Source organism: Myotis daubentonii, chromosome 7, assembly GCF_963259705.1.
Source record: "Myotis daubentonii chromosome 7, mMyoDau2.1, whole genome shotgun sequence".
Taxonomy (NCBI): Eukaryota; Metazoa; Chordata; class Mammalia; order Chiroptera; family Vespertilionidae; genus Myotis; species Myotis daubentonii.
In genome coordinates, this window is record NC_081846.1 from 60,539,378 (window position 1) to 60,564,876 (window position 25,499).

The window sequence follows — 25,499 nt, forward strand, 5'->3', positions numbered from 1 at the left end:
TTCCCACAATTCTGTTCTTATTTATGACTTACTTTTCTAAGACTGAAAGGATTCCAGGTGATAAGGTGATGGAATATTTCAGCTGTTCACACTGTGAGATTCACAATTACAGTGGTAACTAGCTTTCTTTGAATACTTTATTAGGACCTAATTCTGCCTCCGCTGCTGGTGGGGTGATCTTTGTGCTTTAGAGTTCTGCTGATAAAGGCTCAAAGAATAGAACTTTAAGGGAAGTTTCAGCTCTATAATTCTGTGAACACCACCAACTTTTATTCTGCTTTGAAACTGCACCAACTCGGAGGTTTCTCAAAGAAGAATAATTTTGCCTTTAATAGCTATGGATAAAGAATAAATTAAAGAAGTGGCAAGCAGCACTTGTCTACTTTTCACTCGTTGGAATATGAAAAGACTAGAAATACTTGGCAGTTACTCCTCTCTCCTGACTTTGCACCTCTCACCTTCTGCTCCTGTTCCCTCCCCCTTCTCTCCTGGAAGCCTTGTCATTTTCCACAGTATATATGCCGTTTCCCAACTTTGTAATATTTTTCAACAGTGTATAAAAAGACGAAGGAAGATTAGTAGATATTCGGCCACTGTGTAGACCTGTCCTTGTTAAACTTTAATGTGTATGTGAATGCCTTGGGGATTTTGTTGAAGTACAGACTCTGATTTAGTGTGTCCAGGGTGATACCTGAGATTCCTAACTTCTATCAAGTTCCCAGGTGCTGTTAACCAGTCCTGGAATCACACATTGGGTAGCAAAGATGGGGACCATTCCATAGACTAAAGTGGCCCTAAACCTAAAATTTAAAAGAAGAAATGATCATAAAAAGTAAATATATTCCAATTTTTTAAAGTCGTTTCCATTTTTCTTACTTTTCACAAAAAAATATGTTTTTTATTTCAAAACTGAAATGCCCAGAAAGGCAATGCATCATTCCTACAGGTATTCTATTGTGTTGTGACTTCTCTATATTCTCATTTATAAATTTGGCAAAATATTTACATTACGATTTAAAAATTTAGACAAGTTGAATATCACAATTTAATTTTGAAAACATAATCATGTAAGGCAACTGTTATATATAATTATAAAGATGATTAGATAACTTAAAAATAAACATTTCTTAATACTATTTAAGACATAGTATAAGCTTTATTTGTATGTGTTGTAGAAACAAAATTTTCATGATACAAAATAGTACAATAAACTAAAACTGCTGCAAGAAATAATACTGGCTCATCCAATTAGTAAATTTACAAAAACCATTTCTTTATCTTAGGTGAGGCTACTAATTTTTTTTTCCACTTTTCTTTCAAAATCCCTTAGTATTCAATAATCTTCCTACTGGCTGATAGAAATATAAATGAAAACATATGCCTAATTAGCAACAACAGTTATTTCAGAAATGAAGAAACTTGAGTCATGACTATAAAAGCCATTATCCACTCAAAAGTTATGGAGACGTTTAAAGATTGAGTGGTATTCTAAAATTCAACAACATTCCATCTTATTAAAAATATGCACATTCTTCCCCGTTTTATTAAAAATACTAGGGGCCCGGTGCACGAAATTCGTGCACTGGGTGTGGGGGGGGGGGGAGTGTCCCTCAGCCCAGCCTGCCCCCTCTCACATACTGGGAGCCCTCAGGCGTTGACCCCCATCACCCTCCAATCGCAGGATCGGCCCCTTGCCCAGGCCTGACGCCTCATTTCCCCCCATCACTGGTTCTGCCCCCAGCCCAGGCTTGATGCCTCTGGCCCAGGCATTAGGCCTGGGCAGGGGACCCCCAGACCCCTCCGATTGCTGGCTCTGCCCCTTGCCCAGGCCTGATGCCTCGGCCAGAGGCATAGACCCCCATCTCCCTCTGATCGCTTGCTCCACCCCCCGCCCAAGCCTGACGCCTCTGACCCAGGCTTCAGGCCTGGGCAAGGGGACCATCATATCCCCCCAATCCCCGGCTCCGCCCCCCACCCAGGCCTGATGCCTCGGCCAGAGGAGTTGACCCTCATCACCCTCCAATCACCAATCACCGGTTCGGCCCCTTGACCAGGCCTGAGGCCTCCGGCAGAGGTGTCAGGCCTGGGCAGGGGACCCCCAGCTCCCCACGGTTGCAGGCTCCGCCCCTGCCCAGGCCTAACGCCTAAGGCCTAGGCATCCGGCCTGGACAGCGGGGACCTGCAGTGGCAGCGGGGGGCGCCACAATCGCGCGGGCTCTGCCCCTGCCCCTGCAGGATGCCTCTGGCTGAGGTGTCCGGCCCGGGCAGTGGGGACCCGCAGCTGCAGTGGCCCCGCGATCGTGGGCTTTGCTTTAAGCCCAGGCAAGGGACCCCTAGCTCCTGGGACTGCCAGCCTCGACCATGCCCAGCTCCCATCGCTGGCTCCACCCCTACTTCCTGCTATCACTGGCCAGGGCGGAAAAGGCACCTGATTCTCCGATCATGGCTGGGGGGCAGGGCAAAGGCGGCCCCAGGGCCGCCTTTGCCCTGCCCCCCAGCTCTTAGCTCCCCCCTGGGTTTCTGATCACTGTCAGTGGCAGGGGGCTTCTTCTTGCTTTCCCTTTGGCCTCCCTGCATTGTGCCTACATATGCAAATTAACCGCCATCTTGTTGGCAGTTAACTGCCAATCTTAGTTGTCAGTTAATTTGCATATAGCCCTGATTAGCCAATGAAAAGGGTATCGTCGTACGCCAATTACCATTTTTCTCTTTTATTAGTGTAGATATGCTAGATTTCTTTATTTTAGCACACACCCAATAAAGTCCAAGGATCCTAGTGAAAACTAAAGGGCAACAATAACAACAAAAAGTTTTATTTAAATAAACACTTCTTTTGTGATTTCTCCTTTTTCTGAACATTTATCTACACTTCTCATAGAAGAGGTAGGGAACTGACTAAAGAAAGGTTCAAATTTACTCACATGTATTATTAGAGGAAATATCTTCTGTAGCCTTAATATAAAGGGTGGTGATGAAAATAGTTGAAGAGAAAAATAATGGTGGTCAGATAAAGAAGATGAATAAGTATTGAGAGGACCAAAGAGTCTGGATGAAACACAGTGATGCAACACAGGAAGGATTCATGGTGTTTGTCTTAATTATATCCCAGAAACTTCCTAATATTATATAAATCTTAGGGACAAACTTTAACCCTATGTAACTAGCTTCAAATCATGTAAGAATTCAGTAAGTTTTTCTGATATCCCACTTAAGAAATTACAACATCATGCCAATTAAAATGACATTCAAAGAGTTTTTAAAAAGAAGGCCTTGTTAAAATATCAATAATACCAACAAATCTGCAGATTAGTTTTTAAAATGTTACTCTTGCAGAGTATTTTAAGCTTTCATAGAAGACTGCATTTGTGAAATGCAATTGCCTCTATTGTATTATTTATCATGTAAGAATGAGGTTTACTTCTTATCTTAAATAAGTCACCAACCATTTAATAATGTGGAAAATGTAACCCAGACGACAAATTCATTTTGTTAAGCAAAGAGAAATGAAAGAAATGAAGCTGTTTCAAGATAGCTTCCTCATGCAGAGGAAAATATTTCTTTTTTATTAGCTCCATCTGATGGTTGGTTTGGTGTTTACACACTGCCTGGCTATAAATTCCCAATAATTTTATTGGTTTTTTTCTTCCTCTCTTCTCTCAGAAAAACGTGCTATATTGAGAAGAGGTTGCTTAACTGATTATGTACCTAATTAGTTTACTGAATTTTGCAAAGTATTTACTATTATAAAGAATGTTCTAGCTAATCTTGTCAGTTTTTTTCCTTTAAAGTGAGAAGCATAAATATCAGAGATTACAACGGTGTAAAATTAATAATATGAAACTATTGCTGATACTGTTCTGTATGTACATCTGCAAACATAACTCTCAGATAAGCATAGCCTGCCCTTTGCCTAACTTATGTTGAGCATGTACATATGATAACAAATTTTAAGCACATAAAAGTGACCTTATGTTTCTCATTCATATTTTATACTTACAGACTAGTTTGGCAGAAACCTACTTATATACCATCCTAATATTATGTAGTATGAGCATACATGCTTGAAAGTGCAGTTTTTCCAATGCAGAAAAAAATATAACTTAGGGTTTAAATATATTTGAAATGCAGGGTGGGGCAAAAGTAGGATTACAGTTGTTGTTATGGAAAATAATACAAGAATAAACTCTGTTTTACATACTCACAACTGTAAACCTACTTTTGCCCCACCCAGTATTAACTCAGTTGAAAGATTCCCAAAAAAGTAAATGAAGGAAAATACTATACCTCAGCGTCATATTCCCATAACTGATTTCCTCTCATGTGGTGGCATTTTAACATGATTACAGGTCCATTGAGTCTAGAAACATCCAAGCACAAGTCATCGGTTCGGATTTCTTTGTCAGCGGTATAAGAAAATACCTGAAAATATAAAATTCAGCCAATAAAATAATATCTTCTTAAAAACAAAAAGTCACAGCATAGCAGGTTTATCTGTGAAAGTTTTCACATCAAATGAACTTCTCAAATGATCTCGGCTGAGTGATCTTGAGAAGCTAGCTAGTTTATCTCTCCAGGTCCTTTTCCTCAACTGCATAATAGGACAGTGTCACATGTTTTATAAGGTTTTTGTGAAGTTTCAATTTAACAAACTAAATTATGAAATGCTTATTATTTGCCGGCACCATCTTTCCTGCACTATACCTGCCTTATAAAGCGCACACAGGTTCAACAAAATAAAGTTCGTAAATTGCATGGAGCTCAATAAAAGGCAGTCCTTGTTCCCACCACCATATGCCCAATTCCTCACTTAGAGACAATGATATTTCTATAAAGCACTTTAAATCTTTCTTTCCATAATAAAAGTACATCATGTAAATTTTATTAAATATTGTTAGTGAATCTGTGAAGGTGGTAGAATTATCCTTTCTAGGAAGCTCAATAAAGGTAGGCTCTGTGCTTATCTTTCTCATGTGGTTTGGGCTGGGCTTGACTACAATTCTCAAAATATCCAAGAAATGTCAAGGTGGATTGTAGACTCATTGTTAGCTAATTCAAACTGATACTATATAAGCTCTATTGCTTTGCTCCTGGTGTGAATACTTTATTTATAAACATTGATTATTAAAGTTTTATGAGAGTTACTAAGTTGTTTTCTTCCATTGGCTCTGATAAGCATGGTTCAGGATTCTGTGGGCATCTGTTTTTTCTCTTGCAATGTCCAGAAGGAGTATATAAAGAAGGTGATCTCAGGGCCTTTTTGTTTCCCAAAGCAATCTGATAAGATTGGAGGAAGTCAGCTCTACAAATCACTTATAAACTCCGGAGCCCTAGCCTTTAAGCTGAACAGGTTAGTCTTGAAAGGATTGCTGTTACAGTATTGCTACTCAGGATTCCTCTGAAAATCACAAGTCAGAAGAGGAAAGTCAATGATCGAGCCCAAGAACCTCTTCAGCCAACATCTTCAAAGGAAATCCTTCACAAAGGTTACACATTCTACTCAACAGTATAAAAAGTTGATAAGTGACGTTCCTTTAATTGAACTATATCTTCCTTTGTAATCTGTTGGTCAGGTTAGTTCTACAAACAACTAAGGTGGCAATTTTTATTCAATTATTTTAAATTCAGCTCTCACATGAGAAGTGAATGACTTTTTATTCCATTTTGTGGACCATGTTACTTATTTTTTCCAAGATTACTTTGATCTCTGTAAGAACTAGGTTTTTATTGCCTTCCACTGTATTAGTTTGCTAGGGCCACCATGACAGAGTAGCACATACTGGGGGGCTTAAACAATAGAAGTTCATTTTCTCAGAGTACTGGAGGCTGGAAGTCCAAGATCAAGATATCAACAGAATTGGTTTCTTCTGTGAATTCCTTTCCTTGGCTTATAGATGGCCATCTTCTCCCTGTATCTTCACATGGTCTTCCCTCTGTGCTTGTTTGTGTCCTAATCTCTTCTTCTTATAAGGACAACAGTCCTATAGGTTAAGGCTCATTCTAATGACCTCATTTTACCTTGATTACATCTTTAAAGATCTGAATATAGTCACATTTTGAGGCACTGAAATTACGACTTCCACAAGGAAATGCCTGTTGGGGGGTTGGGGAGGGGGGGTGGGCACAGTTCAGCCCATAATACCTATCAACCCTTTAAAATGTATGAAAAGAGATCATGCATCTTTCCCTACCCCTTGATGAAAACTACTGGGTTTATTATTTTTCTGCTTACTTATCTAGATCCCCTGGGCATTCAATTCAGAAATTAGATTGGTCTGTGTAATATTATCAGTTGAAACTCTGAGTGAAATGTAATGGCAGATCGCCTCCCCTTCTCTAAACTGGGCTGCTTTAGGTTGGAAGTCTGCAGTGGGACAGGGCAGCGTTGGCTTCTCTATTTCACCTTCTTAAGTTTTTTGTTTATCTGTTTGTTTGTTTTTGTGGGGGTTTTTTTGTTTTATTTTTTGTGTTGTTGTTGTTGTTGTTGTTTTCATTCTTATCTCCCTTGCCCACTCCCAAACTCCTCCAGGCTTCTAATTAGCTTTTGATTCTTCCAGGTTGGTAAAAGTCTAGGAGAGGTCTTACCTGAACTGCCTCTTTATAGCTCCTTCCTGTTCTCTTGCCTGGCGGAATTTGATGCTCCCTCTCCTGACTATCTGTGGTTCTTTCTAGATTCCCATCACTAAGTACCTCTCACTGCAGTGCTAAGAGGACCACTTTCTATTGCTTGACACCTCAGAGAGGCAAGATGACCCAGGCAGGGCAGTCAGTGTAATTCAGTTTCATGGCCAGCTTTGCCATGTGTGAGTCAGGTCACAACCTGCCAAACCCCACCAGTATAAGAAGCACATAGAAAGCTCTCAGAGTGGGGTCCTACATAATTTGCAGGGACCAATGCAAAATGAAAATGCAGGACCTATTGTTCAAAATTATTAAGACTTTCAAGATTACAGGGCCCTGTTCAACGGCATGGATTGCACACCCATGAAGCTGCCTCTGCCTTGAGTCCTCCTCTTCATAGCTTTGTCACTGGAAACTGGCCCCATCCCTCTAGAGCAGTGGTTCTCAACCTTCCTAATGCCGCGACCCTTTCATACAGTTCCTCATGTTGTGGTGACCCCCAACCATAAAATTATTTTCGTTACTACTTCATAACTGTAATTTTGCTATTGTTATGAATCATAATGTAAATATCTGATATGCAGGATGTATTTTCATTGTTACAAATTGAACATAATTAAAGCATAGTGATTAATCACAAAAACAATATGTAATTATATGTGTTTTCCAATGGTCATAGGCGACCCCTGTGAAAGGGTCATTCGACCCCCAAAGGGGTTGCTACCCACAGGTTGAGAACCGCTGCTCTAGAGGGAAGGCAACTACTTCCCTCATAGAATTCCTACAGAGTTCTCCACCTTTTGAAACCTCCTGTCCTCCTGTTATGTGTTAAATTGTCTCCCTGCAAAAGATACACAAAAATCCTAAACCCTAATATCTCAGAATGTGAACTTATTTGGAAATAGGGCCATTGTAGAGGTAATTACTTAAGTTACCAGGAGGTCATCCTGGAGTAGGGCAGGCCCTTAAACCAAAATGACTGCCGTCCTTATAAGAAGACAGAGACATACAGAAAGAAGACAACAGACCTGTGGATCGGGAGATGGGCATCGGAGCCATGTGCCTACAAGCCATGGGAACTGCTGGTGAATTCCAGAAGCTAGAAGAAGCAAGGAATGATTCTCCCTTACAGTTTTAGAAAGAATACGCCCCCCTCTCACAATTTGATTATTGGCTTATAGGCTTAAAAATTGTGAGACAATCAATTTCTGTTGTTTTAAACCATCCAGTTTGTGGTGGTTTGTTATGACAGCCTGAGGAATCTAACACAGTTCCTTTTATAACTATGCAGGTTGGAGGGTCTAAAAATCATGGAGTCGATGTTCCAAACTGCCATTGCAAATTCTGCACACAGGGAAGTCTGGTTCTATATTTCATATCTATTGCATCTTAGTGTCTGGGATGATGATGATGACATCCAGTTATACTTTACAAAAGCATTGAAACAACCATTTTTATAATAATTTTTCTATTTAAATATATCTTCCCACAGTGACCTTTACTGTGACTAGGTGATTTATCTGCTTTTATGAATATTTACAGAGCTCAAATTTATTTGTGTTTCTTAATTGATGTCTTAAATGAGTTTAGCAATTATTTCCAACATGTGAAGGATGGGAGCCAATTCCAACCACAATTCCTTTTAATGTTATTCTGATTATTTTTAAGTAAAGATAAGCATTTTCATTATTCTACATATGCATCTGGTTTGTTCTGGATTTTTCATTTCAGTTATGTCCAAAGGAATTTTATAATTATTCAAATATACACAATGAAGACAGCATTTAAACAATTTTCAAGGACTGCTATGAGAATGATCTTCTAAAATATTCTGCATGAAATTAATGCTTTATTTCACGCAAGGAACGATTGTGTCTATACATTCTTTTAAAAGTTTCATCATGCTTACAATGCTGATGTTGTATAGTTACTTCTTTAAAAATATGCCTTTTCCTTTACTCCCCTGGGAAAATGCAAGCAAATATTTGCTTAGATTAGTAGCCTTAGCACAGCTTTCAAGCAGTGCCAGTTTCAAAGCAAAGTCACTGTTTCCTTATTTGGACTGGACCAAGGCTCCTTCAGCAAGAGGCTCAGGAACTACACGCCCTCTGCTGGCCCTGGCTTGCCATAGGACGTTTCTTTTATCCTTGGATAGAGAAATATTGTGCAATATACACAACTTACTATATATAATCTCTCTTTAACAGGTTCACGCATTTATTTTATTCAGCTTTATTATACAAATTGGGATTTCCCTAGATTTAATTTTAATTCATAAAATAATTTTCCTGTTGAGTTCCTCAGAACAATATTTTCCATAAAGTTCAGTTTTAAGGGACTCTATCACTTTATGCCAACTGCTTCACTACTTAGATGAAAACATCAAAGCCGCCGAAACCGGTTTGGCTCAGTGGATAGAGCGTCAGCCTGCGGACTGAAAGGTCCCAGGTTCGATTCCGGTCAAGGGCATGTACCTGGGTTGCAGGCATATCCCCAGTAGGAGATGTGCAGGAGGCAGCTGATTGGTGTTTCTCTCTCATCGATGTTTCTAACTCTCTATCTCTCTCCCTTCCTCTCTGTAAAAAAATCAATAAAATATATTAAAAAAAAAAAAAAAAAAGAAAACATCAAAGCCAACAAATTTACCGGATTCACCCAATTCACCAGAGCCGCTTAGTGATGGAGGACCCTCTGGACCCCAAGGTCACTGTCACTATTATTGTACTTGACTGCCCCTTCCACACTCATCACTTAGTCATTTTTGGAGCTTTGGACCCTCTGGGGGATCACTTTAGGTATTTGAAGTATGATCAATTTGAGAAATTTGTTAACAATCATCCAGAGGGAAAATTTTTAAGACAATAAACACTAGGTGTTTTTTTTTGTCCCCCCCCCCCTCATTCTGTAAAAATAGCCCAGGAAAATTTCTATAGAAATAACAAGGAAAAATATTTAGCAACAAAAGTTAGAACTTTAGCATTGTGATTTTTCAAAATGCCCTTTTTTACTGTATGTCACACAATCCTGAAATCAGCACAGAATATGCACAGATGGAATTGAATTCATCAATGGAGCTTCCAAGCGAAGAGACTTTGCTCCTAGGCAGGTCCTTTTTCTGTTGCCTGATTTCAGGATGCATCTATAGCCTGTTCGCCCAGTGGTTTATGCAGAAGAGGCTAAGGAGAAGTAGCTAGCTTCTAGCTGTGTATTATTTTTTTTAATATATTTTATTGATTTTTTACAGAGAGGAAGGGAGAGGGATAGAGAGTTAGAAACATCGATGAGAGAGAAATATCGATCAGCTGCCTCCTGCACACCCTCCACTGGGGATGTGCCCGCAACCAAGGTACATGCCCTTGACTAGAATCGAACCTGGGACCTCTCAGTCCACAGCCCGATGCTCTCTCCACTGAGCCAAACCAGTCAGGGCTAGCTGTGTATTCTTAACTTACATGCCTAGATGACATCTGTGGTGTTTCCCAATTCCAGTGATGTAAAACTGTTATTAAAAACAGGATATGGGTGTGAATCTCGTGTTCAATGTTTCATTCCTGTCCTGAAATCACCTGTGAAGCATCAAATCTTTCTCCTTTCACTTCAATAAAACTGAATGCAATAATTTGCTGTTTCTTAATTTGTGCTCAGCAGTCATCTCATTCTTGAGTCCCTGACCCGGTATGTGCTGATCACATCACTAGACCAATTCTTCCTGTTCTGCTCTGCTCAGGAAAAGATGACCCTCCTTATATGACTTCCTTCATGCAGCTCTGTGTAAGGACTCTTACCTAGATAGCCTGCTTGCACTGTGCTGTCGGTGTGGCGTCATTTGTGTGTATCCTGGAGCAGGGCAGCACTAAAACAATGGGCTTTGGAAAAGGACACAGACCTGGGCCTGAGACTTCCCTCCACTACCCACCAGAGCAGAGTTACTGTGAAGCTTTGTCAGAATCTTGGCTTCCTTATCTGGGAAAAAGGACAAAGATGCCCGTTGTTTCCTGAGCTATTTCAGAGTTTGAATGAGATAATCCATGTAAACTCTAAACACAGTAGCTGCCCCAAGTAACATCTAAGTATGGGTTGTTATCTCTGCAAAATCTAGACATATAATCTATATTTATTATATTCTGTCTCATCCTTTGTTTTATTTTTAAGCCTTATTGTCCCTATAACAATACTAAGGATATTTTTTCAACACCTATGGAAACAATTCTAGGAAAAATGTATGTGCCCAATAATTACTTACTGAACTGAAATGAAAACAATTTGCCTTTAGATATCTCTAGGTCACTTTGTGGAAAACAGAGCAAGAAAGTTAATATAATAAGTGGGATGCACTAATATAATAACAAAATGTCCTTGACGTCTCTACTTTCTACTTCACTGTTAAATCTTCCCATTTTAAACACTACTGATGTTAAAGATTATATATGTTTAATACTTTAAGCTGCCTTGAAGGGTTTTCAAGGATGTTTAGAATTCAACAAATCTAACATGTCAACATTATGCCCAGATACTTATAACTTATTATTGTAGTATTAAGTACAAATTTAAGCCCAAACACAATTCCTTCCAAAAGACACCCCACTAGCTATTTGGATGTTCAGATATGGACTATGGTGAATTCTCAGATGACCCCAACTTTCTTGCCTCCTGGTGTACATGCCCTGTATAAACACACTTCCTTTGAGTATGGGTGAGACTTTGACTTGACAGGAAAGCCACTCCATGATTACAATATTCTATTCAAGACCTCCTTTTAGTCAACAGAAAAGAGAGATTTTTCTACTGGCCTTCAAGACCCAAACTGCTGCCTGGCCAGCATGGCTCAGTGGTTGAGCATTGGCCTATGAATGAGGAGGTCATGGTTTGATTCCCGGTCAGGGTACATGCCTGGGTTGCAGGCTCAGTCCTCAATGTGGGACATGCAGAAGGCAGCCAATCAATGATTCTCTCTTATCACTGATGTGTGTTTTGTTTTCTCTCTCTCTCTCCCTCTCCCTTCCTCTCTAAAATCAATGAAGATATATTAAAAAAAAAAAAAAAAAGACTCAAACTGCCATGCTTTGAAGAGGGCCACACAGCAGGGAACTAAGGGCTGCCCCTCCTGCTGAAAGCAACCATTGGCAGATAGCCATGAACCAGAAAGAGGGGACCTCAGTCTTCCTACTGCAAGAAACTGAAATTGACCAATAACCAGAAATCTTGGAAGAGGATCCGGAGCCTCCCTTGAAATCACAGTTGCAAGCAACACCTTGCTATCAGTTGTTTGAGACCCTAAGCTGACATCTCAGCCACGTTAGCCTGAATTTCCGGCCCATAGAACTGTGAGGTAATAATTTTGTGTTGTACTAAGCCACTAAATTTGTAGGTTTTTTTGTTATACAACAAGAGAAAACTAACACACTGACCATCAGGAAAAAGGAGGTTCATGCAAAAACTAGAATCATTCTCACCACGTGGAACACCTTCTCCTGTGCTGTTTCTCTATCGTTTATTTATTCATCCAATCACCCATCTACTTATTCAACTGATGCTTTTGAGCAGTACAATTTTCAGCCTTTCTCCAATCCAGATAGGTCCTTTATGAAACTCTGAATGTGATAGATCAACATTGAATAGAGTGCCAACATTTCTGTAAGTTTCCTCCAACATTCCAGCCTGCCTTGAACTCTATTTTCCAAGGGCTCATATTAATAATTTTCTGTAACCATTTACCTTTATCTGGCTGGTACTATGTTTTTCCACTGATTGTATCATTCCTTCAGTATTGGTCCTCACACATATAAATTGCAGGGGAAGAACAGTGCATTCTTGGGTGGGATACTCTCCTTTAGCCCTGGGCAATTGAATAGCCACTTTCCCCTTGTGAACTAAGATCGGGCTCTATTTAGTGTGGCTTCCTCCAAAAACTGACATTGAGATGAGGATCCAAGGGCAAGTAGTTTATCAGGTAGATGATCCCAGGACAGACCACTAGAGCAATAAGGAAGGGAAAGTAGCCAATAGAAGACACATAATTAATGAATTACACTGTGGGCAACTGAAGCTTAATCCTGTTGGGGATCTTTGGCAACTAGTATAGAACAAGCACCCTAGCTTCAGTCTCCTCCAAGGTGAAGGAGCTGGGATAATTACACACCACTGGCCCCAGCTTTTGCTTGAGGTGTGCTTCTGGGGAGTAGAACTGATTCATTCCCCAGGTGTGACTGGATGGACAAAGCAGCCTCTGGCAGTAAAAACCCTCAGGCAAAAGGACAGAGGTTCTGGCCTTTTGGATGTTGAGCTGGAAGCATGGGGAAGGAAAGAAATTAAACAACATTTGGGAGCACCTGCTGTGCATTCAACAAAATACCAGTCATTTAAAAGACAATGCATATTAAATATGATATACCACATCTCATCTACTATACATTTCTTCAATAACCTTTCAGGTAAGCATTATTATTCTTTTAAAAATGAGGAATATGAGGCTTGAAAAGGTTAAATAACTTCCAAAGTCACTCATTTTGAAAGTGAAAGAACCTGTCTTTGAAGTATGGTTTATGAGGCCCCAAATACCATGCCCTTTTCACATGCTCTTTCTCACATTAGCATTTTGCTTCTCAATTATTTTGTTTAAATTAAACTCCAAACTTTATTCAGACTTTACTAATTTTCCCCTAAAATTCCACTTGAGCCCATGATCATTTTTCCCCCAGAATCCCATCTATATTACCACATTACATTTAGTCATCACATCTCCTAGGCCAGTGGTCGGCAAACTGCGGCTCGCGAGCCACATGTGGCTCTTTGGCCCCTTGAGTGTGGCTCTTCCACAAAATATCACATGCGGGTGCGCATGTATAGTGCAATTGAAACTTCGTGACCCATGCGCAAAAGTCAGTATTTTGTGGAAGAGCCACACTCAAGGGGCCAAAGAGCTGCATGTGGCTTGTGAGCCGCAGTTTGCCGACCACTGTCCTAGGCCAACTGTCATGTTCAGACTTTCCTCTTTTTTTAAAAAAAAAATATGTTTATTGATTTCACAGAGGACGGGAGAGGCAGAGAGAAATAGAAACATTTCTATTTCCTGACCAGGAATCGAACTGTGACCTCCTGGTTCATAGGTTGACGCTCAACCACTGAGACACACTGGCCACACTGGCCAGGCTCCACTTTCCTCTTTTTGGTGACTTTGACAGTTTTGAGGAGAAGAGGCAGGGTAATGTCCCTCAGCTTGGGTTTGTCTAGTACTGACCTAATGGTGAGATTGGGGTTATATGTTTTTAAGGGGAAGGTGACACAGATGAAGTGCAGGTGTCATTACATCATATCTAGGTTGCGTGGCATCAGCCTGACTCACAATGCTCAACTTGGATCACTTACCTGGACGTAGCACTTGCCCTGTGTCTTCACTAGAAAGTCACCACAACCCCCTTCCATGCTCTAGTCTTTGGAAGCAAGTCAATAGGCACAGCCCGCGTACAATGTGGGAAGAAGGGGAAATTCCACCTTCTGGAAGGGTGATCATAAATTATTTGGAATTCTGTACAGGAGATCCCAGAGGCCAATGTTAATGTGCCTTCACTTCAGTCTAAAACTGGGCATCATATCGTTATATTGGATTTACTATTTCTTAAGATTCCCATAATAAAAAACGAATCCAGCTCACGAGCCACTTGTTTCACTCACTGCATGGAGAAAAGGTCTCGGTAGTAGGGGGTTCTGCCACCTAGAAGTGGCATTTTCTCTCTGCAGTCTTTAGGCACTGGATTGAGCACCCGCAGGTGTGACCTTTAAATACTGCTTTGTTCATTCCTTGATGCTACAGTGGCCATAAAATGCATTGCTGAATTTGTTAAGAATGGGGTTTGTTGTGTTTTTTTTTTTTTTTTTTTGGAAAAAGAAAGAACCTTTTAAAGCAAAAGCAAAAATACACGGAGTCCTGCATATTCCATCCAGATGCACATATTTTACTTCTTTTAAATTAAAAAAAAGATCCTCAAACCTATTTAGAAAGTTAGCAACTAAAGAGTTGAAATAGAAATACGTCTGTCTGGTAGGTTTTCATTAGAAGCCTAAGATTCTTTATTAGAAATGAGGATGGACGCTAGGCTGTTTCCATGGTAACTCACTGAAGCAGGCCTTTTTTCATTTAATGGAAAGGTATCATTTCTGTACATACCACATGTAGCTCCTTGCTCTGTATTGGATCAAGTCCTTTGACAAAAGAATAAAAGAAATGAACTGCAAAAAAGTTCTATAGCTCTGTCCCTGCTTGTGGTTAAATTATACTTGGGCACTAAATAACAAGAATGAAAAGCCCTTTTCATTTTGGCTGTATTCATTCACCAGGCCATTTTTAATAACAAAAGTACATGTCCAAGTATTTTCATGAGGTTGGATTAGACATAGGTTACAAGCTATCCTTTGACAACCTTTGCAGTCTGAAAGCTCTTTGCTCCTTTGTCCCCTCAGTTCAAAATTCCCTTTCTTGACACTTACATTCTATTATTATCTTAGGTCTTCAACTTATCAAACTTAATTTTCTACTCTCCCTAGTCCAGGCCTGCCACTCCATTTGGTCCTGTATCCTCCTCGCTGTCCTCATACACCCATCCTTTGTGCTCACTGTCAGTTTGTGAAGCCTTTTAGAACCATTCCTGTCCTCATCAGACCTTTTTTTGTGAATTCTTCCTACATAGCAGCATAAAAATTCTTTGTTTCAAGAATCATTATTTTATATTACTGGGTACTTTATCATAATAATATGATATACTGTATGATATACCCATATACCACAGTATATTCATTCATATACTTCTCTGTTTATACATAGAGATTGAGTATAGGGGTTATGTTCTTATTTACTTATTTATCTTTCATCTTGTAAAAATGTGGAAATGGATTTACACAGAATTTAACATATATGACATAAATTTAGATAACAGGTAGGAAACAAAAGAAATAACGCACCCACATCTATATATATAAAGCCCTAATATGCAAATAGACCAAAAGGTGGAACAACTGAACAACTGGTCTCTATTACGTGTGCTGACCACCATGGGGCGAGCACAGAACATGGTGGGCGTTGGCAGCAGGTGGTAGAGTGTGGAACACGGTGGGCATCGGCTGTGGCGAGATGGTGGAGCAGATGAGCGGGGGCATCAGACCAAGGAGGGGTGCCGGTTGCTGTCATCGGGGTGAGCTTCTGGTGGTTACTGAAAATTCTTTGCTCCCATGTGCGGCGGTCCCGCCTGGCGCTTGCACTTGCTGCCAGCGCTGGCCCTGCTCACACCCGCTGCTGGCACCAGAGCCACAGGTGGCATCAGCTGCTGGTGCTGGCCCCAATCGCCCCTCAGGGCTTCTCTACCTCCCCCTGCTCCTGAGGGGCAATTGGGGCTGGAATCAGCCCCACTCGCATGCACTGCTGGTGCTGGCCCCAATCACTCCGTGCTGTCAGTGGATGCGAGTGTGGCAGCACCATCAGTGTGTGGGAGCGGTAGCGGTGGAAGTGGGGCTGCCAGCAGACAGAGGACCGGGAGAGGGGGCTGCTGCAGGAGGGGCTGGGCAGGGGTGCAGAGGATGGGCTGAGACCTGCCCCTGGCCCACAATTCCTTTCAAAGTGCATGAATTCATGCACTGGGCCCCTAGTAAAAATGATAATATAATAAAAGGAATCTAAGAATGAGGCTAATACAAAGAATAATCAATAGAATATTATTAATTTTTTCTGTATGGACTATGTGTTTAGTAGGAAAGGAAAAAAACACACACAAAAAAACTCTTACTCAGGAGATAAATAACTCTTGATAATATCCAGTACAGTATGAAATTTTCTTAGGGGAATCCATGGGAAGGACTCTATGTCATTAACAAATAGCACCTTCACCACCTTCCTCATACACAAAACAAGAGTTGGTGTTCTAGGTATATTTTTGTATTCCTCTTGGGGCCCATATGTTATTTGGGTACATATGTGGTATTTATATGGAATTCAACAAAATCTTGATTAATAATTTTCTTCGTCCTTTCTTTAAATCATTAGTTTTTGGCTAGCTAGCAGTTTGCTCAAAACTGTCACATTGTTCTGAGACATTTTCTAAAAGCATTTGTTTCCTAAATGTTTTTGATTTTTCCTCAATTCAAGCTTTCTAAATCCAGTTACCCTGTCACTGGCTCAAATATTTCACAAATCATTTGGATTTCCTACTCTTGCCTCCTTAACAAAAGAGATTAAGAATACTAGAACTGATGGACATCTAGTTCAAACATATCAATGTATAGTATCAGGCACTGCAGGACAGAAAGGACAAAGGGCTTTCATAAAGCCACTGCCTTGACAGAAGTTTTGTGCCTGCCCCTCCCCCCCAAACACACACACACACACACACACACACACACACACACACACACTCATACATTAAACCCTGAAACTGCCAGATGATGGTATTTGGAGGTGGGATCTCTGAGAAGTAAATAGGTTTAGGTGAGGCCGTGACTGTGGGGTCTCTCTGATGGAACTAGTGTCCTTATAAGAAGAGGACAAGACCAGAGCTTGCTTTCTGTCTCTGGCATGTGAAGAATGATGCATAAGAAAAGCATCTGAAGATAAAGTGAAGAAAGGAATGAGGTTCTGAAGACTGAAAAGGCAGAGAGAGAAAAGTTCTACTGGGACCAAATAGTTGATGGAGAAAAGCCTATATCTTGGTAAAACTGGCAGAAAACTTGGAAACTATCTCTAAGCAACCGGAACTTTAGAGCAGATAAACTGGTTGGCTGAAGAAGCAGGTTAATGCTGCTCCCAGCAAAACATCTTTCTTTTAGTAGATTTTTTTGGTTAACAGCCTACAATTCTCTGTAAGAAAAGCTCTATTGGTGGTGTGGGAGAAAAGAGGTATACATGCTTCTCTGTGTGTGCTGGGTTTTATTAAACTAGGATAATATGCAACTTTTTGCTTTATGAGAATGTGTGATATTTTACTTTTTACAGAAGGGCTTTATATATATACATATATATTATTGATTTTTTACAGAGAGGAAGGGAGAGGGATAGAGAGATAGAAACATCGATGAGAGAGAAACATCGATCAGCTGCCTCCTGCACACCCCCCACTGGGGATGTGCCCGCAGCCAAAGTACATGCCCTTGACCAGAATTGAACCTGGGACCCTTCAGTCCGCAGGCTGACGCTCTATCCACTTAGCCAAACTGGTTAGGGCAGGGTTTTTTTAAATCAAAATATTATGGGAATCTCATTTATTAAATGAAATGAAATTTATGTGAATTTTCCCAGAGTACTTAACATATTTTAAAATGTGAGCCTTATGGAAATTTAATTTTAAACACTTTAGAGTGTGGGCTGATGTAATTATACAGTGTAATTAAATATTATTATGTTTAATCAATAAAATAAATATTTTTATGCTACTATGTGCACTGACATATATTGATTCACCATTTCCTAAGACACCTTCTTAGAGTCTATCATCCCCTTCAAGCCCAGTCTGGTGCCCCTCCTTGTTGCTCCCACAGCCCATTTTCCAATTACTGCTCCTTGATCAGGAATCACAGTACAACTTTTTACCATTTCAACACTAGGAATAATTGAACCTTTCCTGAAGCTGGTTTATTTCTACATTTTGACATAATGAATCACATAATCAATTTTGTACTTGTAGCTAGAAAGCTAAGAGCCAAATTGTGGCTTATTAAAATGAATGTAAGATTTCAGGGAATTAATTTTAAGTACTTTTACAGTAAAATAGTAAAAGTGCTTTGTAGGTCGACTTGCATTGCCAATTTTTCCATAGCTTTTGAGAAAAAATGTCATATGTGATCGATGTTAACTATCATTATGCAGAAACACAAAATTAGAATGTACAATGTTTAGAAGAAAAAATAAATCTAAGAAACAGGAAATATTCCTATTTAATTTTTAGGAAACATTTAGAAAAAAAAAATCTCACATCTGAGTAACTCCTAGCAGGGAAAGAAAAGGGTTGAACACAATGGATTTGTCATTTGTTACTATGCCAGGAAATATTCTGGCCAGTCAAAACTAGATCCTAAGTTTAAGTTCTTAAAAATTTTAATCAACCCCAAGCTTAGCAGATGTTCCTTTAACATAAATAATAATGCAATTTATTTTAATTAAGAAAATGTTATTTATGGTTATTTGCTCAGTTCTTGAGTTAAGATTTAACAAAAAAAAAATTACAACAATTTTTAGAATTCCTGTGCAGAATTTATTAACTATTAACTAAAGAGGCCATTATAATTTAATAATGTAAGCATTCACTTTTAGTTATTTTATATTTTTAAATTTAGGACTTAGAGCTTATTGACAATTTTCTTTGCTACAACAATGACACTAAAATAGAAAAGAGAATACAAAACGTCAAAATAAGATGGAACCTCAATAAGCAAAATTTCCATAATTGAAACATTCTGCAGAGCCAGTGTAATTTAAAGCTATTCTTTTTAGCTACCACTTCATTTCTTGCAGTAGCAAGATGAAATAATATATATATTTTTTTTAACTTTGAGGTAAGTTTAATATCTTAGGCCTCTTTTCCAAAGAGGTGGATTGCTCACAGATACTAACCTAGTTTCTCCTATATTAATTTCCTGTGGCTGCTGAAACAAATGATCACAAACTTGGTGGCTTAAGGCAATGGAAGTTTATTCTCGTATGTTTCTGGAAGCCAGAAATCCAAACTCAGATTCACTGGGTAGAAATCAAGGTGCTAGGGGTGGACAAACTTTTTGACTCGAGGGCCACAATGGGTTCTTAAACTGGACCGGAGGGCCGGAACAAAAGCATGGATTGAGTGAACTAATATAAATTCAAAGTAAACATCATTACATAAAAGGGTACGGTCTTTTTATTTTTTTTATTTTTATTCATTTCAAACGGGCGTAGTTTGCCCACGGCTGTTAGTAGGTCAGCATTCCCTCTGGAGGCTCAAGGAAGAATCTTCCTTGCCTCTTATAAAGCTTCAGGGCAACTGCCTGCATTCCTTCACTTGTAGCATCAGTCCTTCTCTGCCTCCGTGGTCACATTGTCTTGTCTCATTCTGTGTGTGTCCAATCGCTCTCTGCTCATCAGGATACATGTGATTGCATTGAGAGCCGACCAGATAATCCAGGATAACCTCCCCATCTCAAAACCCTCAAGGGAGCCACACTGTGAAGTCATGCTAGTCGCATCAGGTAACATTCACAGGTTTTAAGGATTAGGATGTGGAAATCTTTGGGGTCATTTTTCAGCCTATTACAGCTCCAAATCTAGGCATTTTCAAAGAAACAATTTCATTCTCCAGGAAGATTTTTCTTTTCTGTGGGTGAAATGCTGAAACTATTTCTGTGATAACAGCAGGTTTTTAAGTAACTTTGAAATTATGTAGGAATTTTTTTAATCATTCATTTATATAGTAAGCAATTATTGCTATTAGGAGATTAAAAAAGGAAAAGAACTAATTATTGTTTTCAAGAAGTGTTTACAATTTATTTCTGAAGATACGATGGATAAACATATATAACTGAATGACAGCATAAGGGCTAAAATGTAAGAGAAATATTGAGAGATAGTATAAAAGTAAAAAAAACAAATGAGAAAATTTTAAATATTATGAGTTCAGAAGAAGGAAATATCAATGTAGATTGCAAAGTAGAAAAAAATGCAATACTATATGAAGAAGATTGAGTTTTGAATTGGAACTAGATAAACTATGTAAACTATGGAACTGTGTAAACTAGAATTTATATAGTTAGAAAAGTAGGTAAAGGTCATACCAAGTTGGTATAAGAAAGATGACTTAAAAACAAACAGGTTAATAATATTTTTTTTAAAGTCTGGTCTGGCTATACTCAATAGAGTTGAAGGAGCTGAGAATCTGTATAGGTGAGCAACAGGAGATAAATTTACAAAGGTAGGAAGTGGTCAGATTAGATAGAACTTGGGCTTGTAAAGAATGTAAAAACCAGGAACTTAAAAAAATGTTTTGTTAGTTTTTCTAGTGGGAGTGATATGTTGGAAGGAGTCCTCACTTCATTATGGAACGTGAGTAGAGTGAAGATAGCAGCAGACTGGAGCTATGGGAAAACATATTGACAACTATTATAGTAATCAAACTATTGAGGCAATCAAAGCCAGGCAGAGAAAGTAGAATTATTAATGAAAGAAAAGAAGGAATAGATAAAAATGACACTAGAAAGAATCCACAGGGCTTGGTGTCTAGTTTGGAGAGGAAAGGGGTGATAAAAATGTAAAAGATGGATGAAAAAAAGGCTTTGAATAAAAGATGTAATTATAGATACACTGAGCTTGAGGCTACACTTCTTCATTCAAATATAAATGTGCATTAGTCAGTTTGAAACAATGGGTGGAAGCTCAGTGACTGTTACAAGTTTGGAGCTTCTTTATAGGTAAATTCGAGGGGATTGATTACCTAGGAAAGTAAATAATAGGCTCACTGGCTTGTACCTGGATCCCAAAGGCTTTGTTGACACAAGATTGATCTTGTAATTGTAGGCCCTGTTGAGACTTTCTCAGAATGAAACTAACTCTTGGATCGATGGACTTGAGGATGAGCAGAGACCTCACGATCTCCAGAAAAAGTGGACCAATGTAAAATGTTTGTTTCTGGATGTCCTCTCCTACTAACGTCACAGACTAACATCATCTAGTGTCTCTTATAGGCTAAGATAATAAGGTTTTGTTGAATAAATGATCAAACCCAATTACCATTTCATCCTCAGTATATTCTACTCTTCAAGTTGGAGCATAAGCCAAAGACCAGAGATGGTCTCCTAACCAAGCATTAATTAGATTGAAAGGCTCTTAGAATAATTCCTATTTCTATAGAAGTTATACTAACTCTGCTCTCTTCTAGCTTGCATGTCTCCAACTCATTTAAACATTTAATGAATGGTACGTATTCATTCTTTCTGCATAGGCCATTTCATTTCACTTGCAAATTTACTTCGTGAAATCCCTGCTGAGTTTTAATTCCATTATGCAAGTTACTAAAATTGGAAAAAATTAGTGTAGAAATAGCTTCTAAGTAATTATATTACTTATAAAAATGCAAACTTTAAGATGAATACATATGTGTTGAATGAATATATTCATTACAATCTGGGAGTACATTAGCATGTATTACTAAAATAATTAAGCTTTCTCTAGGAGAGGGTTCGTAATGAGGAAAGTATCTATAACTCTCAAAAACTTGTAATATACCCGTTATAATGTTAGATTATTCTTAAGTATAAATTATTTTAGAGGAGGAAGAGATATTTGTATAAAAGTGTAGATGAGACCTAATGATCTCTTCTTTATCTTGGCAGACAAGGAGTTTTAATAAATGGTTAGCATGAGCTTTCCTAAAGGCTTGCTATCTTGAAAAATGGCTATGAATCACCTACTGCAATAAATTACATGAAATGTTTCTATGTGCTTTCTAGCTCTCTTCAAATGAGTGTCTTTAGGGAGAAAGAGAAACATTATAGACTCATTTGCCAAAATGTGAGCATTTTTCTATTGCTTTATGTTTTTTTTGTATTTTTTACATTTGGAAGGAATGAATACAATATGTATGGGGGTTGCTCCCCTCCCCCTGTTTTGTTTTGAAGATGTATTGCAATTCAAAGGGAAACAGCATTGAATTTTTAAAAATTGTATACTGATACTTAATTTCAAATGAATGGTTATTTTAATAAATTTATATTAATCTAATTTGTACCCAAGTAAATTTGAAATAGATATTAGTGTCAATATTTGAGTTGATATAATATGTGCCCAATGAGACTAAGATCTATTTGCCAATTTTTGTATTGGCTCCTTTAAGATGATGTAAATGTCATTTGAAAGCATCTCATTAAAAAGAATATTTCTACATCAAAAAGAGAAAACATAAAGGCAAGCAATGATTGGAATACATAAATTGTTTAAAAGTCTGTATATGAAAATACACTGCAAACAAAAATGTCAAGTCAGAAAAATATCTGCAATATGACAGAAGGTAATTATTTAATAACGTGTTTTTATAAGGAGATTACAGGCCTGGTGCATGGAATTCATGCACAGAGGGAGGGATTCCCTCAGCCCAGCCCATACCCTCTCCAACTGGGGACCTATTGGGGGATGTCTGACTGCCAGTTTGGGCCTAAACTGGCAGTCCAACATCCCTCTCGCAATCTGGGACTGCTGGCTCCTAACTCTTCACCTGCCTGCTTGATTACCCCTAACTTCCTCTGCCTGCCTGTCTGATCGCACCCAACTGCCCTCCTCTGCTGGCCAATTTGGTTATGATTGGCTAGTTTTATGCCAGTCAGCATCAAAAGCTCCACCTCCTAGGCAGCCATTGGCTCCCCACAACACCCAGATTTGGTTCTGATTGGTCGGTGCCTATGCCAGTCAGCATCAGAAGCTCTACCTCTTAGGCAGCCATTGGTTCTTCACAGCACCCACATTTGTCTCTGATTGGTCAGTTACTATGCCAGTCAGTGGGACCTGATCAGAAAGGCAGGGCTGATCAGCAGCCCCCTGGAGACTTGGAGAGAAATGGAAGCTGGCTGCTGACCAGAATGGGAGAGAAAGAGAGAGGCAAGTGCTGATCAAAAGCTGCTACAGAGTCAACGGATCAGTCCCTGCTTCTCTCTTCAGGCCTCTTTATGGCGCTGATTCGCAGCCCCCTCAGCAGTCAGTGATGGGGCACCTGACTCCAGCGGAAGCAGTCAGCTGGGTTGCCATGGCAACCAGTGCTGACTGCAGGACTGACTTCTGTTTGGTGGAGCCTCAATCCTTACTGGTCCTTGCGACCCAGGGTTTTTATATATTAGGATAAGAGAAAAAAGGAATCCTCTCAACCCCCAATAAAAACATAAGCAAAAACTATGACTCAGAAATTCACAACGAATTATTGATGCCAATTTTAAAAATACTTAACTGCACTGATAATGTTAGAAATATAATTTAAAATAAAGTAAAATGTTCCTCCCATACTAAATTGGCAAAGATAAAAAACAAATAAAATACAATTCCCAGTTCGGTTTGGTCACTGTGATCACAATCCTGGGGGAGTATGGTTGGGAACCAATATAAATGCAGTGAATATAAATTTGGTGTAGTCAACTGGTTTTAAGTTCAAACTGGGTTTACCACCTCAATCATTTTATTAATCAGAGTTTACATTAGACTCATGAGTAAAATTAGGGTAATAACACCATGTATTAGATTGTTGTGAGAATCAAAGAGGGTAAGGCATGTATGTTAAATGTCTTATCAGAGTGTCTCTTCCTATTTTAGCTATTAGGAATGAATACAATATGTATGGGGGTTGCTTCCTTCCCCCAATTTTGTCCTATTAAATTGGTAAAACATTAAAAATGACAATTTGTCACTATATACTGAAAGGCCTATACTGCTGAATAACTGCTATTTCAAATTTATATCTGGACTTTTTTTTTTTCTGAAGAAGTTAGTATGGATGCTCACTGATTTTAGCTACAAGAGTATTGATGAGCCTTGTCTATAACAAAGTTCACAAATAACACTTTGTATTAAACAATAATGGACTGATTAAATAAATTATAATTTGCCCATTAATAATGCATCCTGTTTAGGTTAAGAAGTTACTAGCTAATAGGAACTTTTTAAAAAAAGCAAATTTATTTAGGATTTAAAGAGTGAGTATGTTTTAAGTTTGTGAGTGGAGCAGTATGTGGTCAATAGTGCAATTAGAGAGAACAGTTATCAATGAACTGTAGAGATATGAAAATGCACAGAGCATCTAGGGAATGGAAAATTATAAGACATACTAGGGGCTGGGTGCACGAAATTCATGCACTGGGTGTGTGTGTGGGGGGGAGTGTCCCTCAGCCCAGCCTGCCCCCTCTCACATACTGGGAGCCCTCAGGCGTTGACCCCCATCACCCTCCAATCGCAGGATCGGCCCCTTGCCCAGGCCTGATGCCTCGGCCAGAGGCGTAGACCCCCATCACCCTCTGATCACCTGATCGGCCCCTTGCCCAGGCCTGACGCCTCCGCCAGAGGTGTCAGGCTTGGACAGGGGACTCCCATCTCCCCCGGATCACTGGCTCTGGCCCCCGCCCAGGCCTGAGGCCTCTGGCCCAGGCTTCAGGCCTGGGCAAGGGGACCATCATATCCCCCCAATCGCCGGCTCAGCCCCCCGCCCAGGCCTGATGCCTCAGCCAGAGGAGTTGACCCTCATCACCCTCCAATCACCAATCACCGGATCGGCCCCTTGACCAGGCCTGAGGCCTCCGGCAGAGGTGTCCGGCCTGGGCAGCGGGGACCCGCAGCTGCAGTGGCCCCGCGATCGTGGGCTCCGCTTTAGGCCCAGGCAAGGGACCCCTAGCTCCTGGGACTGCCAGCTTCGACCGTGCCCAGCTCCCATCGCTGGCTCCACCCCTACTTCCTGCTATCACTGGCCAGGGTGGAAAAGGCACCTGATTCTCCGATCATGGCTGGGGGGCAGGGCAAAGGCGGCCCCAGGGCCGCCTTTGCCCTGCCCCCCAGCTCTTAGCTCCCCCCTGGGTTTCCGATCACTGTCAGTGGCAGGGGGCTTCTTCCTGCTTTCCCTTTCGCCTCCCTGCATTGTGCCTACATATGCAAATTAACCGCCATCTTGTTGGCAGTTAACTGCCAATCTTAGTTGGCAGTTAACTGCCAATCATAGTTGGCAGTTAATTTGCGTATAGCCCTGATTAGCCAATGAAAAGGGTATCGTCGTACGCCAATTACCATTTTTCTCTTTTATTAGTGTAGATGTTTAGAATACAAGGGATTATTAGGAAGACTATGCTGGAAAGTCAGATGGGAATACAATTATTAAGAGCTTTGTATATCATAACTAATGAATTTCTACTTTATT

General features: G+C 39.8%; 1 protein-coding gene across 2 annotated transcripts in view; it reads right to left on the reverse strand.

Annotated features, from left to right (window-relative positions):
• The window catches only part of GALNT13 (polypeptide N-acetylgalactosaminyltransferase 13), a 497,436-nt gene that overhangs the window by 10,901 nt on the left and 461,036 nt on the right, over positions 1–25,499 (reverse strand). Inside the window, exon 12 of one of the 2 annotated variants that reach the window (XM_059704420.1) lies at positions 4,285–4,419. In XM_059704420.1, the coding sequence (XP_059560403.1) occupies positions 4,285–4,419 (135 nt within the window). The remainder of the gene's footprint in view (positions 1–4,284; positions 4,420–25,499) is intronic. The other variant, XM_059704421.1, reaches the window with a different exon arrangement.